We start from the raw sequence: 15,525 nt of genomic DNA, 5'->3' as shown, positions 1-15,525 counted from the left end.
TGTCATGCATGTGGGTAGGACCAACATATAATATGCTTATAATTTACAATACTGAAAGTGATTGAGAGAGAAAAGGAACTAGGTGTTATTCTGCACAGATAACTGAAGGTTCACGACCAATGCGGAGAAGTCGCAGCCAAAGCAAACAGGGAATTGGGTTGTATTAATAGAACCATTCAGTACAAATCACCATTCTGTCATATACAGGTCATTGGCTAGACCCCATCTGGAGTACTGTGCCCAGTTTTGGTTCCCTCACATGGTGGATGATATAGCGGCCGTGGAAAAGGTTCAGAGGAGAGATACAAGAATGATTCCTAGCTTAAAGTACCATAGTTACTCAGATAGGCTTAAAGAACTGGGTCTATTTACTTTAGAGCAGCATAGACAGAGGCGACCTGATAGAGGTATATAAAATAATGAAAGGGTTGAATTGCATGCCTTTTGATAGATTATTTCAGTTTGACAGATTGGCTAGGACCAGGGGACATGCATTTAAACTGCACAAAAGTAGGAATAGACTAGATGTTAGGTGGTTCTTTTTTTCCCAGAGAGTAGTGAGCCTCTGGAATGCATTGCCAGCTTGTGCTGACTCTCGGTATGCCTTCAAAAGAGAGCTGGACCGGTTCCTGACTGGGGCAGAGATCATATCATACAGAAGGTAAATAGCTTTACAGATAACACATGTTCCATGTGATCTCCTGGACTGGTTTTGATTACATGAGGGGGTCGGAGAGGAAATTTCCAGATTTTTTTTGTCTTATTGGCTCTGGGTTTTTTTCTGTTTTTTTGCCGTCCCAGGAGATTACATGGGTGTGGGAGGGTAGGAAGTATCTAGTCATGATGCTCCAGGCATCATGTGGGGCAGGCTTGATAGACCAGCTGGTCTTTTCCTGCCCATCATTTTCGTATGTTTGTATGTCAGCTGAAGTTCTGTCAGGGGTTTGAATAAAGTCTGAAAAAAAAGTTATTATTAAGAGTATTTTTCCCTCTTTCTAAAAAATTGTTGCTGAACTTTGTGCTCATCAAGATAAGAGATTTTGGCACTTGGAAATGGAACACCTTCCCACTGCAGGCACCCAGAGTCAGCATCAAGAACAGTCAATCAAGTATAGCACAAATTGGATGTAAAGTAAAGCTTTCTCTACTCTTTCCCAGAAATATGGCTCAGCCGCAACAGCAAGGTAATGCCACATAAACCATTCCTCAAGTCTGTTTGAATGAGATTTGCAATTTTGTGTCAATCAATAGCAAATAAGGGTTGTTTTTTGCTCTGGGTTCACAATAACTAAGAATTGGTTTAAAGACTGCCCAAAATAATTTCACATTGAAACCTTACAGCCATAAAAGAGAGGAGAATTGAATGGCTTAAAAAAAATTCTAAAATCCCACTACAGAGGTGAGATTGAGGTTATCAATTATTGCGTCCTTCTACTGCACATACAATCACCTGCAGCAGGAACTTATTTTAAAATAATGTGCAGATACATTTCCTGCATCACAGATCAGCCACCAGTGATAGGAAGGTAGCATTTAATTGAACTCTCTTAAGCATACCTGGTGGATATTCTACAAAACATTTTTTAATCTGCAAACTAGGAGCTCAAGAACCCAAGATGCTCAACTTTATCCTCAGGCTTTTGAGTACCAGAAAAAAAACCTCCAGGAACTGAGCCTTTTGGTGTCATGATGCAATAATGTATTAATTTCAAAAATGATTGTAGTCAGTCTAGAGTTCTGTAAATTTGGACTGAGTTTCAAACTTTTGCACATGTTGGCCTCCAGAAGCTCAATTAAGTATTAATTTTTCACAAATAGATTGGCAATGCACAGCATCAAAACATGAAGCTTTTACTATTTAGATAAGTAATTGATAATAGCTAAATAAAGTAAGCAGTGACTCTGTGGTAAAGCCTTCTCTTCAGAAGTTGAAATGAAATACAATGCTGACAACCCCAGGCCTGCTCACCTACTTCTGAATGGAATACTGCCAGTCATCATCTCGCCATCTCCATGGCTAAAGGCAGTCAATCTGGGTCACTGAATACATTATTGTGATTGTCTGACTGATGCATGATTTCTACAGAGCAGGTAGATGTATAATGTGCTGATAATTCATTTACTAACTCTGTATGATTACCCATTTACATGTTATAGTCATAAACTATGAACACAAACCATTTATAGTACACCACACTGCACAATGGGGTTTACCTTTTCCTGTTAAAGGAAATCTCATCTTAAAGCTGATTACTGCTTCAGCTACAGTAATAGAAACCTTAGCATCTTCTATCTTTTAAAGGAAAATAATTAAAATAATTGAGTTACCCAAAACCAACAGCTGCAATAAGTCAACAGTTGTTTGGATCAGCATCTACAGAAGTTGGAAGCATTTTAATATCTGATAACTAGACTAAATAAACACAAGAATCTAGAGCATGTCTCCCTACCTAGGCTGTGTTGATTTGAAGTCTACCAAAACTGTCTTAACCTCTTCGACTGCATTTCCATCTGATGGGGTGTCAGGTGTTGTCACGACAACCACCTCCTCTACGTGAACACTGACGTCTGGAGTAGCCATGGCTATGAGCTTGAAGTAAGTTGATGACAGAAGTTTGTCCAGCTAAAAGGAAAGCATAAATTCAACAAATTACTAAGTTTACAAAAAAGTAAATTAGTGGGAGTCATTTGAATTAACTGGTCAAAGAAGAGAAACATGCTTAATGCTTCAGTGTCAATAGACACTTCAACCTTTGGCTTTGCAAAGTACCCATGAGACATAATTTAATTATTTTAACCAATCAACTAGCAACCATGCTATGAGGCATAAACTATGAGTTTCACAGAACTGACTGGCAGCTGTCGAGTATTTACTTGAAGATTTTCAGCACGCATTAAAAACACAAGTTGATTGCTCCCTCAATCGGATGCTTCCAGCTAGGAGTGGTGCTTGAAAGGAAATCGTAGGCTTGCAAACTTTGATTTTCTACCCATTGACGTTAATGGATGGAAAATCAGTGGTTGCAGACCTGCAAATTTTTGACAATACTCCCTGTGAGTGCTGCACCTGACCGAGAACGCCTGATCTATTTAAAAGCATAATATATTATTTCTAGTCTCTCAAATCTCCTGTTCCTTTTTCATAATTTCTTACTGATTGAAATATCTGTACTCAGCTGAAGTATAAAATTAATTATTCCTCTCCTCGCCCCCTTTTGAGAACTATTCTTGTGCATATTTTCATGGAAACTACAACAGCTTGTGTTTATACTGTGCCTTTAACATAGAAAATCATCCCAAGATGCTGCCAACTGATTTATCTTTGGATAAAGTTATACTGCCATTTTTACATCAACGTACAGTGGTTTCTGCTGCATGTCAACATCAGAGTGGACATCTGAGTCAGGGCCCGATCAAACTCCTGAAAATAACAATATGCTACCCTTTGACAAAGATGAGGTTTTTTAGGTAGTTTTGGTTTGGTGGCTATTCCTTTGTATCCAGTTATACTACATAAGCGGGTTTTATTTTTAAAATGCCAACTGCAATTCAGATTCTTCTACCAAGCTTATTCCAATACAATGTTTCTAGTTATGTCTATTACAGGTTATAGAGAGGAATAATTAAAACTTAAATAATGCCAAGTGATTGGTTCAGTTTGTATGTGACAAGATCAGTCAGTTCCTTTTTTAATTTGAGTGGTCAGATATTCAAAATCCAGGAAGTTCTAGTAACTCTTTTGTGGGGTATAAAATGAGCAATCCTGTTTGAATTGAGTAATCAATCTAAAAGTCTAAGAGCAGGAACAGATTAGTTTGAAACTCCTAAAGAGAGAAAAATCATTTTGAAATTCCCACAAAATAGTTTAACTAAACCACAGTGGTAAGATTTTTTTTAAAGGAATCAATTTAAGAGTTTTTGTTTTAAAACCAAAGATGTTAAGAGCTGTAATCATTTTATTTGGTCCACAGAAGGAGTTAAATAATAGACTTTTTACTGTAAATACATAATTGTATTATAATCACTTGTATTATTCGCTGGTTCATTGTTTAATAAATTTGCTTAATATTTTACACTTGAAACAAGGTCTGATGCGTTACTCTACCACTCTCGGAAACGGGAATGAAATCTTATGCAGGCACAAGGTAAATTTTAAGGGAGTGAATTTTCTCACTGTTTTCATAGAATCATAGAAAGTTACGGCAAAGAAGGAGGTCGTTTGGCCCACCGTGTCCGTGCCGGCCGAAAAAGAGCTTTCCAGCTTAATTCCACTTTCCAGCACTTGGTCTGTCGCCCTGTAGGTTACGGCACTTCAAGTGCACATCCAAGTACTTTTTAAAATGAGTTGAGGGTTTCAGCCTCTACCACCCCTTCAGGCAGTGAGTTCCAGACCCTCCCCCCCCCCCACCACCCTCTGAGTGAAAAAATTTCTCCTCAGCTCCCTGCCAATCCTTCTACCAATTACTTTAAGTCTATGCCCCCGGTCACTGATTCCTCTGTTAAGGGAAATAGGTCTTCCCTATCTGCTCGATCTAGTCCCATCATAATTTTATATACCTCAATTAAATCTCCCCTCAACCTCCTTTGTTCCAAAGAAAACAACTCCAGCCGATCCAATCTTTTCTCATAGCTAAAATTCTCCATCCCTGGCATCATCCTCGTAAATCTCCTCTGTACCCTCTCTAGTGCAATCACATCTTTCCTGTAATGTGGTGCCCAGAGCAATATGCAGTACTCAAGCTGTAGCCTAACCAATGTTGTATACAGTTCTAGTATAACCTCTCTGCTCTTATATTCTATGCCTCAGCTAATAAAGCAAAGGTTTTCAGCACGTTAGTGAGGCATAGGAATTACATTTAGCGAGGAAACTTGGGTTTAAGATATTTGCGGCATTTATGCGCCTTTAAATTATTTCTACTAAGTGTCCTCAATGTTTTTAGACCTTTCCATGATCTGCCAGCCATGTCCCTGTTGGGCTTATTTGCATATGTGTACCTGTCAGCCAGTGATGCCGTGGACACAGGTTTCCTCAATTTGCTGCCCATTGCACTCTGCGTAAGTTAGACCCAAATACATGAGGTGCACCTTAAGCCACGGAGCAGTAATGGCATGCATACGCCAGGTCACTGATGCCCTGTGCAGCAGAAAAGCCCACTTCATTAGCTTTGACATCACAGCCAGGCAGCATAGAGAAAAGGGCTATGGGGTTGCTGGCTTCTCCACATCACAGTTAAGGTGCCTGCTGAGCACCCCTCACCTAAACAGGAAGGGATTCCACTCTAAGAATGTGCAGATATGTTTTTGACTCCACTCAGAGAATCCTTCATGTCAACATCCAATATGCAGTAAGCTGCCATGACACATTCATCCTCCGGCATTTGGCACTCTCTGATCTCTTCAAAGAATAAAACTGTATCAACAGATGGCTAATGAGCAACATGGCACACCCCCGGGTTTCGCTGTCTGGATAGGTTGGGGCGAGGTCTGGAGTATGCACCAGATAGGGTCACCAGAATCATTATCACCTGCTGTGCCCTTCACAACTTTATCATCCAGGAAGGACCGCAGTTTGACATGGCTTAAGAGGAGGTGCTGGTTCTGAAAGATCATGAGAACATCAGGATGACATCCATTCAGAGGAGTTCTCACAGCTGCATCAGAGGGTAGATACTCTCAGAAGTCTTCTCTACGTGATTACAGACAGTAGGAATAAACTCGTCTTTTTCAGGTTGGCAGGCTGTGACTAGTGGAGTGCCGCAAGGATCAGTGTTTGGGCCGCAGCTATTTACAATCTATATTAATAACTTAGATGAGGGGACTGAATGTAATGTATCCAAGTTTGCTGGCGATACAAAGCTAGGTAGGAAAGTAAGCTGTGAGGAGGACGCAATGAGTCTGCAAAGGGATATAGACAGGTTAAGTGATTGGGCAAGAAGGTGGCAGATGAAGTATAATGTGGGGAAATGTGAGGTCATTCACTTTGGTAGGAAGAATAGAAAAACAGAATATTTTTTAAATGGTGAGAATCTATTAAATGTTGTTGTTCAGAGAGATTTGGGTGTCCTCGTTCACAAAACACAGAAAGTTAACATGCAGCTAATTAGGAAGGCAAACGGTATGTTGGCCTTTATTGCAAGGGGGTTGGAGTTTTAGCGTAAGGAATTCTTGCTACATTTGTATGGGGCCTTAGTGAGACCACACCTGGAGTTCTGTATACAGTTTTGGTGGTCTCCTTATCTAAGGAAGGATATACTTGCCTTAGAGGCGGTGCAATGAAGGTTCACTAGATTGATTCCTGAGATGAGAGGGTTGTCCTATGAGAGGTTGACTAGAATGGGCCTGTACTCTTTGGAGTTTAGAAGAATGAGAGGTGATCTCATTGAAACATATAAGATTCTGAGAGGGCTTGACAGGGTAGATGCTGAGAGTCTGTTTTCCCTGGCTGGAGAGTCTAAAACTAGGGTCATAGTCTCAGGATAAGTGGTTGGTCGTTTAAGACTGAGATGAGGAGGAATTTCTTCACTCAGAGGGTTGTGAATCTTTGGAATGCTCTATCCCAGAGGGCAGTGGATGCTCAGTCGTTGAGTATATTCAAGGCTGAGGTCGATAGATTTTTGGAATCTCAGGGAATCAAGTGGGAAAGTGGAGTTGAGGTCAAAGATCAGCCATGATCTTATTGAATGGGGGAGCAGGCTCGAGGGGCCGTATGACCTACTCCTGCTCCTATTTCTTATGTTCTTATGAATACCTGGACACCACAGCCTGACCTCCTTCTTCTCCATTTGCAAATGAAGAGATATTCCCTCAAACCAATATCCATCCTACCACATGATGACACATCAGCCCTCATATGACTTTGCCAACAATCATCACCTGAGTGAATGGGTTAGCACCAAATAAGGGACACCTGAGGGCCAGGATGATGAGAGATGGTTAGCTCCTCCTGCTGTACGTAAGGGTCACAGGACTGAGGTGGCCATTGTCTTAAGCCGACTCCTGGCATGGAACCGCTGCTGGCTGCATCTCTGCCCCTGGGTAGCCCAGTCTCACCACCCATGCTCCACTGGAACGGTGCTATGAGGGGGAAGGCTGGAGGCCTGGCATGTGCTGCTGCCTGAGAGATGGCTGAATCATATGTTGTGACTCCTCGGTGGCTTGGTCCTCATTATCATCTTTCTCCTCTTGTGGCATCCGTTGCTGTGGTGGATATACAGGAAAGGAGGTTAGCAGCTAAGAATGGGTGAGCTTCAGCCTCTTGGAAGTAAGGAGAGAGAGGAGGTAGTAGAAAGTTCAGTCTGTGCAGTGCTTGAGATGCCACGGCAATAGGTGCTCAGTCAGTAAACTGACATCAGCAAGATATCACCGACTTCACCATCTTCCACAGAAAGTGCGGAGTACCTCTCCACAAGTTGCATGTGCTTGTTTTCGAAGAGGATAAGGTACTAAAGGTTGGGGAAGCCCCCTCCAGCAGCTTGCCTATGATGAGCATTGCATGCCAAATATGTCCTGCTAAAAGTTAGAGTGACTGAGGGTCAGGCTTGTGCCATGTGACATGGGAGAGGAAAAGTAAGAGATATGAAGATATTAAAGCGGAAGATGAGTTTTAAGGTTGAGCATGTAAGTTACTGCTGTGAGGGGAGATGGACAGCCATAGTGCAAAATGGTGCGAATTGGAGCCCGTTGACCAAGGATCATTGTGAAGTGTTAGTTGTGGAAGTGCTACTTTCAAAGAGTGAAGGCTGGTGCCTAGGATGGGCAAGGAACAAAAGGGAGGAGTGTACAATGTTACCTTGCCTACCCTGCTGAGGATGTGAAATTTCTTGCAGCTCTGTTCTGCAGTCCTAGGGTGAGAGAGCTGCCAATCAATGCCAGTGTCAGGTCGCTCCAGGTGACTTGGTGGCACCCGCACCTGGGAATTTATCCTGCCTTCAATGCCCTCCAGGAGGGCTTAGAGATCCGAAGGAATGAAGTTGTGCATTCTTCTCTTCTGGCTTGGTGCCTTGCCCTGCTTCCCCAGCACACAGATGGTTTTTGAGTATTCATAATTCTGTCCATGTAAAAATATTAGTAAGACATGCAGTGAAATAATTTGAGAGGGAAATGAAAGGGCCAAGCACAGTTACTGCCTCACAGTTACTTGCTTGTTCCCTGGTATTCTGCTGAAAAGTGCAGGTTGCACAGTGCATTAAAAAGGCTGCACAGAGGTTTCCTGTTCAGTAACTTGCACTGTTTTTACACCAATGCCTGCACAAAAGGGTGTGCAAATGAGCATATCCAGGAAACTTCTGTGCATCAACCTCTAGAAACCACTGTGTGTGGAGATGCCGGTGATGGACTGGGGTGGACAAATGTAAGGAGTCTTACAACACCAGGTTATAGTCCAACAGCTTTATTTGAAATCACAGGCTTTTGGAGCTTTCCTCCTTCGTCAGGTGAGTGTAGGATTCCATAAAGGCACAGCATATATAGTCAGAGAACAATGCCTGGTGATTACAGATAATCTTTCCAACTGCCCGTTATCACACCTCGGCAGAGATATAATCAAAGCAATCAAAGGAGTGGATGGTGTTCAGACAGAGAAACATTACATCCCAGACTACTGAATACACAAGCGGTCATAACACAAAGACAGAGAGAGAGACACACACACAGAATGACCAGTTGTATTAAAAACAGATAACTTTTTAATCGCTGGTGGGGTTACATGTAGTGTGACATGAACCCAAGATCCCGGTTGAGGCCATCCTCATGGGTGCAGAACTTGGCTATCAATTTCTGCTCGACGATTTTGCGTTGTCGTGTGTCTCGAAGGCCGCCTTGGAGAACGCTTACCCGAAGATCGGAGGCTGAATGTCCTTGACTGCTGAAGTGTTCCCCGACTGGGAGGGATCCCTCCTGTCTGGCGATTGTTGCGCGGTGTCCGTTCATCCGTTGTCGCAGTGTCTGCATGGTCTCGCCGATGTACCATGCTCCGGGGCATCCTTTCCTGCAACGTATGAGGTAGACAACGTTGGCCGAGTCACAGGAGTATGAACCATGTACCTGGTGGGTGGTGTCCTCTCGTGTGATGGTGGTATCTGTGTCGATGATCTGGCATGTCTTGCAGAGGTTGCCGTGGCAGGGTTGTGTGGTGTCGTGGATGCTGTTCTCCTGAAAGCTGGGTAATTTGCTGCGAATGATGGTCTGTTTGAGGTTAGGTGGCTGTTTGAAGGAGAGTAGTGGAGGCGTGGGGATGGCCTTAGCGAGGTGTTCGTCGTCATCGATGACATGTTGAAGGCTGCGGAGAACATGGCATAGTTTCTCCGCTCCGGGGAAGTACTGGACGACGAAGGGTATTCTGTTGGTTGTGTCCCGTGTTTGTCTTCTGAGGAGGTCTATGCGATTTTTCGCTGTGGCCCATCGGAACTGTCTATCGACGAGTCGAGCGTCATATCCCGTTCTTACGAGGGTGTCTTTCAGCGTCTATAGGTGTCCATCGCGTTCCTCCTCGTCTGAGCAGATCCTGTGTATTTGCAGGGCCTGTCCATAGGGGATGGCCTCTTTGACGTGGTTAGGGTGGAAGCTGGAAAAGTGGAGCATCGTGAGGTTGTCCGTGGGCTTGCGGTAGAGTGAGGTGCTGAGGTGCCCGTCTTTGATGGAGATTCATGTGTCCAAGAATGAAACCGATTCTGAGGAGTAGTCCATGGTGAGTTTGATGGTGGGATGGAACTTGTTGATGTTATCGTGTAGTCTCTTCAGTGATTCTTCGCCGTGGGTCCATAGGAAGAAAATGTCGTCGATGTATCTGGTGTATAGCGTTGGTTGGAGGTCCTGTGCAGTGAAGAAGTCGTGTTCGAACTTGTGCATGAAAATGTTGGCGTATTGGGGTGCGCATTTGGTCCCCATGGCTGTTCCGTGTGTTTGGGTAAAGAACTGGTTATCGAAGGTGAAGACATTGTGATCCAGGATGAAGCGGATGAGTTGTAGGATGGCGTCTGGAGATTGGCTGTTGTTGGTGTTGAGTACTAAGGCTGTTGCAGCGATGCCGTCATCGTGGGGGATACTGGTGTAGAGTGCCGAGACGTCCATCGTGGTGAGAAGTGTTCCTGGTTCAACTGGTCCGTGGGTGCTAAGTTTTTGTAGGAAGTCTGTAGTGTCGTGACAGAAGCTGGGGGTTCCCTGTACGATGGGTTTCAGGATGCCCTCGACGTATCCAGAGAGGTTCTCATACAGGGTTCCGTTGCCTGATACCATAGGACGTCCGGGTGTGTTGGCTCTGTGTATCTTTGGGAGGCAGTAGAAGTCTCCCACGCGGGGAATACGTGGGATGAGAGTGCGTAGGATGCTTTGCCGATGTACCATGCCGATGTACCATGCCCCGGAGCATGGTACATCGGCGAGACCATGCAGACACTGCGACAACGGATGAACGGACACCGCGCAACAATCGCCAGACAGGAGGGTTCCCTCCCAGTCGGGGAACACTTCAGCAGTCAAGGACATTCAGCCTCCGATCTTCGGGTAAGCGTTCTCCAAGGCGGCCTTCGAGACACACGACAACGTAAAATCGTCGAGCAGAAATTGATAGCCAAGTTCCGCACCTATGAGGACGGCCTCAACCGGGATCTTGGGTTCATGTCACACTACATGTAACCCCACCAGCGAAAAAAAGTTATCTGTTTTTAATACAACTGGTCATTCTCTCTCTTCTCTGCCTTTCGGGTCTCTCTCTCTGTCTTTGTGTTCTGACCGCTTGTGTATTCAGTAGTCTGGGATATAATGTTTCTCTGTCTGAACACCATCCACTCCTTTGATTGCTTTGATTATCTCTGCCGAGGTGTGATAACGGGCAGTTGGAAAGATTATCTGTAATCACCAGGCATTGTTCTCTAACTATATATGCTGTGCCTTTATGGAATCCTACACTCACCTGACGAAGAAGGAAAGCTCCGAAAGCTTGTGATTTCAAATAAAGCTGTTGGACTATAACCTGGTGTTATAAGACTGCTTACATTTGAAACCACTGGTGGGTGTTGCACTTTTTTTTAGAAAGGTGCAACAGTAGTGTAAATCACATTAAGGAAATTCCAGGCCCAATTGCTTAAAAAATTACCAGATAGGGCTTGCGTTCAGTTCTGAGGTACTTTACTGATCTCATGGCAAAATAAACACTCTCGAAAGTATGGGGGAACTCACTCACAAGTGTAATCTAAGCTATGAGGGCTGAAATAATCTACTGTAAGAAGGACAAAAAAGACCCAAAAATGTAATACATCCCCTTGGGCAAGCTGCCTTAAATCACTTGGGATTGATATTGTAACTCTACTGCACTGGATTAAAATGTGCTCAGGTACTTTGCAGCCAGGCACTGTGGCAGGGGTTTTGGCAATTGCGCTTCAAACTATTATAGCTACAGTTCTCAGAACAGCAGCATAGTATAACCAAAGCGTTTCACATACAAGTTTTATAAATCAGAGATAGTATTACTTATTTAATGTTAAAGCAACTGGTGAAAATTCTCCATGGCAGATAACTTCTCTGCCTGTAGGTCTACTTGATAATGAGCAGGAATCTTGAATTACACACCTGGAGATGAAAGAAATCACTCGTGGAACTTCTTGATGTACCTATTTGTGAAAAGCTGCTTAAATGCTCTGCTGCATTAAATCTTAAGAGTTTGACCAGTGGTGAGCTTGGGTTAACATCTTCAGCCACTACATGCACAATGAAGGACTGTTGTAAATCAAAAAGTGATTTAAAAAAATCAAACACATCATGACACAGTTTGGTGGCAATTTTTAATTTTTTTCAGGGTGCATCCAATCCAGTAGGGCTCAGTTTCTACAAATATTTCCAATATCACACATTTTCAATTATAATTATGGGTGAAAAAAATGTATTCTATTTCTTTGTGTCTCCTTATTAAACGTAAAAGCAACTCTATTCACTTCTAATGCTTTTCAATCTGTCTTACTGTTGGCAATAACATGACCTTGGCAAGCATACCAAAGCACATACATGTCCATCACAGGTTCAGAAGCCAGCATAAATACAGCTTGCTGGAATGTGAATTCATTTTTTCTCTACACCAAACTGTAGTCTCCGCAATGGAAATATGACCATAAGACTCTCTGTGCTGAACAATTACTAATCCCAAATCTGTATCTGTGCAAATCCACACTTGTGAATGAGGGGGTTTAAGCCACCACTATTCAGTCCAGAGTGCTGCCTTGTACATCTCAGAGACTGATCCTAGAGGAAATAGTTTTAATCTAAACTACATTAATGAACACAGCACAAGGGTACATGTCTGTAAATATACTGTGGGGCATCTCCTTATACACACAGTACCCTTTCCCCACATTGTGTAACATGTGTAAATTACATGTCCTCTGATGAAATTACAAAAAAGTACACAGATTTTTTAATGGGGCAATATCATTGCACTGGATAGTTTTCAGGCTGGCTGAGTTCCTGAAATTACCTGGTTGACGTGCCACCAGGAAATGTCTCTGATTCAACCGATGCTACAGTTCAAACTTTTGCCAGGCAAATTTGTGTTCTTGCTTTACTTTTTACTGAAACTATCTTTTTTAAAAAAAAAACAAATTCATTTCTAACTTTCTCTCTTGACTCCTTCCAGGTGCAGTTCCACTGGCACTGGAAGTCATCCAGTATTTTGACCAAGGAGCCATTCTTCATGCGTGAGCTTAGACAATGAATGTTAGTGGGCTATTCATCATTGCAGGGCATTGTAGACAAGCCATTTATACACACCGACACTCAAAAACCATCAGGAATTCTAGTTCACTTTTGCCCGCCCTAACTCAGAGATACTGAGGCTAATTGTAGTCCCCAAATTCTGTGCCTGGTCATAGCAGCTATCTCATCACAACCAGAGACTGAAGTTGCACACATGTGGCCTATAGGGCTAGTACCACACCAGGTGGGGCATTTACTCACTAAATTATCAGGAGAACAATATTCAAGAATTTGTAGCGGGGTACAGTAACATCATTGAATACTCCTCTTTATATAGACCTAAAGTGACACCTCACCATGGCAACAACACCTGTACATTCCAATTCAAAGATGTTGTTTAGGTTTATATTTGATGAGCCATTAGCAACCAGAGCACCTCTCCTCCCTCCATCAAGCTCAGGGTTTCCTCCAGCATATAGGAAGTTCAGGAGATTATTATGCACAAAAGTTTGATCAAATGTATATATGTAGCCTGCGTCTACTGTTCCAATCCTTAAAATTTCCATCCCATTCATCACCATTTTACCTTGGTTTTGTGCATTTACCCCTCTACATTTTGTAGCAACAATAATCATCAGAATTCCTTTTTGAAAGAGTCTAGGCTCAGTATCCATTGCACTTGGTTGGATCTCATTGCACAATTTAACAACTCTAATCAAACAAAATTACTTATAAAAATGTTCCATTTGGCTCAAGGTTTCTTCTTTTTTTTAAATCCACTTATTCATATTGAACTTGAGGAATATTCTAACTTCCAATTTACCCATTCCCTCATTACTTCAAAAACCTGTAAAAGAACTCTTCTTTGTTCCCTCAGCCTGCATTAGAAGTTCAATAATCTAATACACAACTGCCAAGCTGGTGCTAGAGTGAATCCACCTTGAACTTAGTTGTGGAAATCCTGTTGAATTGTGCATTCTGAACTCAACCTAAACCAAAATACAGCTACCTGGGAATATTTCATGTCTGTGTGTTCAGAAATTCTGCTGTGTAATTGGTTCAAGCTGGGATTCAACAGCAAGCATAAGCCTTTGGAGCTCTTTGAATTTCAAGCAGCAAAATGTAAAATGTTTAAAATGGATAGGCATGGCTTATTTCAGCTAAAAAAATATGACCAGGTTTATTTTCTGTTTTCAAGACAGTACCCATTATTTCCAGAACCCAATTCAGAGAACAACTTAAGTCTGAGCTGGAAGTTTTCATTCATATATTGCTGTTTCAGTACATTTTTTTTTCAGAGACCAGACAGGAGAGAAGCACATATTTACATAAAGTAAACAGTGCACACACATTCGGAGTATAATGCTAAACTTATTAAGGGATTGTAAACAATTTTACAACACCAAGTTACAGTCCAGCAATTTTATTTTAAATTAATTAAGGGAGGGGGACCACAGGAAAAGTACAGCATAACCAGTCCAACGCCACTGAAATCTGACCCAGAATAGTGAATTAGTGACTAGATAAGACATCCAGGTGGAATTTACCCTTTTTGCAGAATTACAGGAAGGAAAATACAATGCACCAGGATTAAAAGTAAAAGTATAAATCCATGAATTAAGTGCCTCCTCTGTACCCCTTATGCACTGGCATCCACTTGGGAGCCAATTACTAACAATCTAGGTATAGTCTCATGCTGGTATTATGAAATTAATAATATTCTTGGACCAACTGTAAACCATTTTCGAGCAATGCATTCTAATATTTTATTTCTCATTAATTATTGTCTCCCTGCAGACACTTAAAAAAAACTAACTGTCCCACATAAACATTACAGGACAGTGGCATATATCCCATCTGCAACAGACCTTTTAAGAACATAAGAAATAGGAGCAGGAATAGGCCATTTGGCCCCTCGAGCCTGCTCCTCCATTCAATAAGATAACGGCTGATCCTCAACTCCACTTTCCTGACTTATCCCCATATCCCTTGATTCCCTTAGTGTCCAAAAATCTATCAATCACAATCTTCAATATACTCAATGAGTGAGTATTCACAGCCCTCTGGGATAGAGAATTCCAAAGGTTCACAACCCTCTGAGTGAAGAAATTCCTCCTCATCTCAGTCCAAAATTGCCGAACTCTCATTTTGAGACTATGACCTCTAGTTCTAGATTCTCCAGCCAGGGAAAACAGACTCTCAGCATCTAGCCTGTCAAGCCCTCTAAGAATTTTATACGCTTCAATGAGATCACCTATCATTCTTCTAAACTCCAGAGAATATAGGCCTATTGTACTCAATGTCTCCTCATAGGACAACCCTCTCATCCCAGGAATCAATCTAGTGAACCTTCGTTGCACTCCCTCTAAGGCAAGTATATCCTTCCATAAGTAAGGAGACCAAAACTGTACATAGTACTCCAGGTGTGGTCTCACCAGACCCCTATATAATTGCAGCACGGCCTCCTTACTCTTATACTCCAACCCCCTTGCAATAAAGGCTAACATACCAGCTAACATACCATTTGCCTTCCTAATTGCTTGCTGTATCTGCATGTTAACTTTCTGTGATTCGTTTACAAGGACATCCAAATCCCTCTGAATATCAACATTTCTTAGTCTCTCATCCTTTAAAAATATTCTTCCTACCAAAAGTGGATAATTTCACATTTCCCCACATTATACTCCATCTGTCACCTTCTTACCCACTCACTTAACCTGTCTATATCCCTTTGCAGCCTCTTTGCGTCCTCCTCACAGCTTACTTTCCCCTTAGCTTTGTAGTTCGCCAGCAAACTTGGACACATTATGCTTGATCCCCTCATCTAAATCATTGATATATATT

General features: G+C 42.4%; 1 protein-coding gene across 2 annotated transcripts in view; it reads right to left on the bottom strand.

The window, feature by feature from the left end:
• Window positions 1–15,525, bottom strand: part of gmeb2 (glucocorticoid modulatory element binding protein 2) — a 60,085-nt gene that overhangs the window by 41,249 nt on the left and 3,311 nt on the right. For both annotated transcript variants that reach the window (XM_068000565.1, XM_068000566.1), the window contains exon 2: window positions 2,451–2,623. In XM_068000565.1, the coding sequence (XP_067856666.1) occupies window positions 2,451–2,581 (131 nt within the window). In that variant the 5' untranslated portion in view covers window positions 2,582–2,623. The remainder of the gene's footprint in view (window positions 1–2,450; window positions 2,624–15,525) is intronic.

This window comes from Heptranchias perlo, chromosome 19 (assembly GCF_035084215.1).
Source record: "Heptranchias perlo isolate sHepPer1 chromosome 19, sHepPer1.hap1, whole genome shotgun sequence".
Lineage (NCBI taxonomy): Eukaryota > Metazoa > Chordata > Chondrichthyes > Hexanchiformes > Hexanchidae > Heptranchias > Heptranchias perlo.
This window is presented reverse-complemented; position numbering and strand designations above follow the sequence as displayed.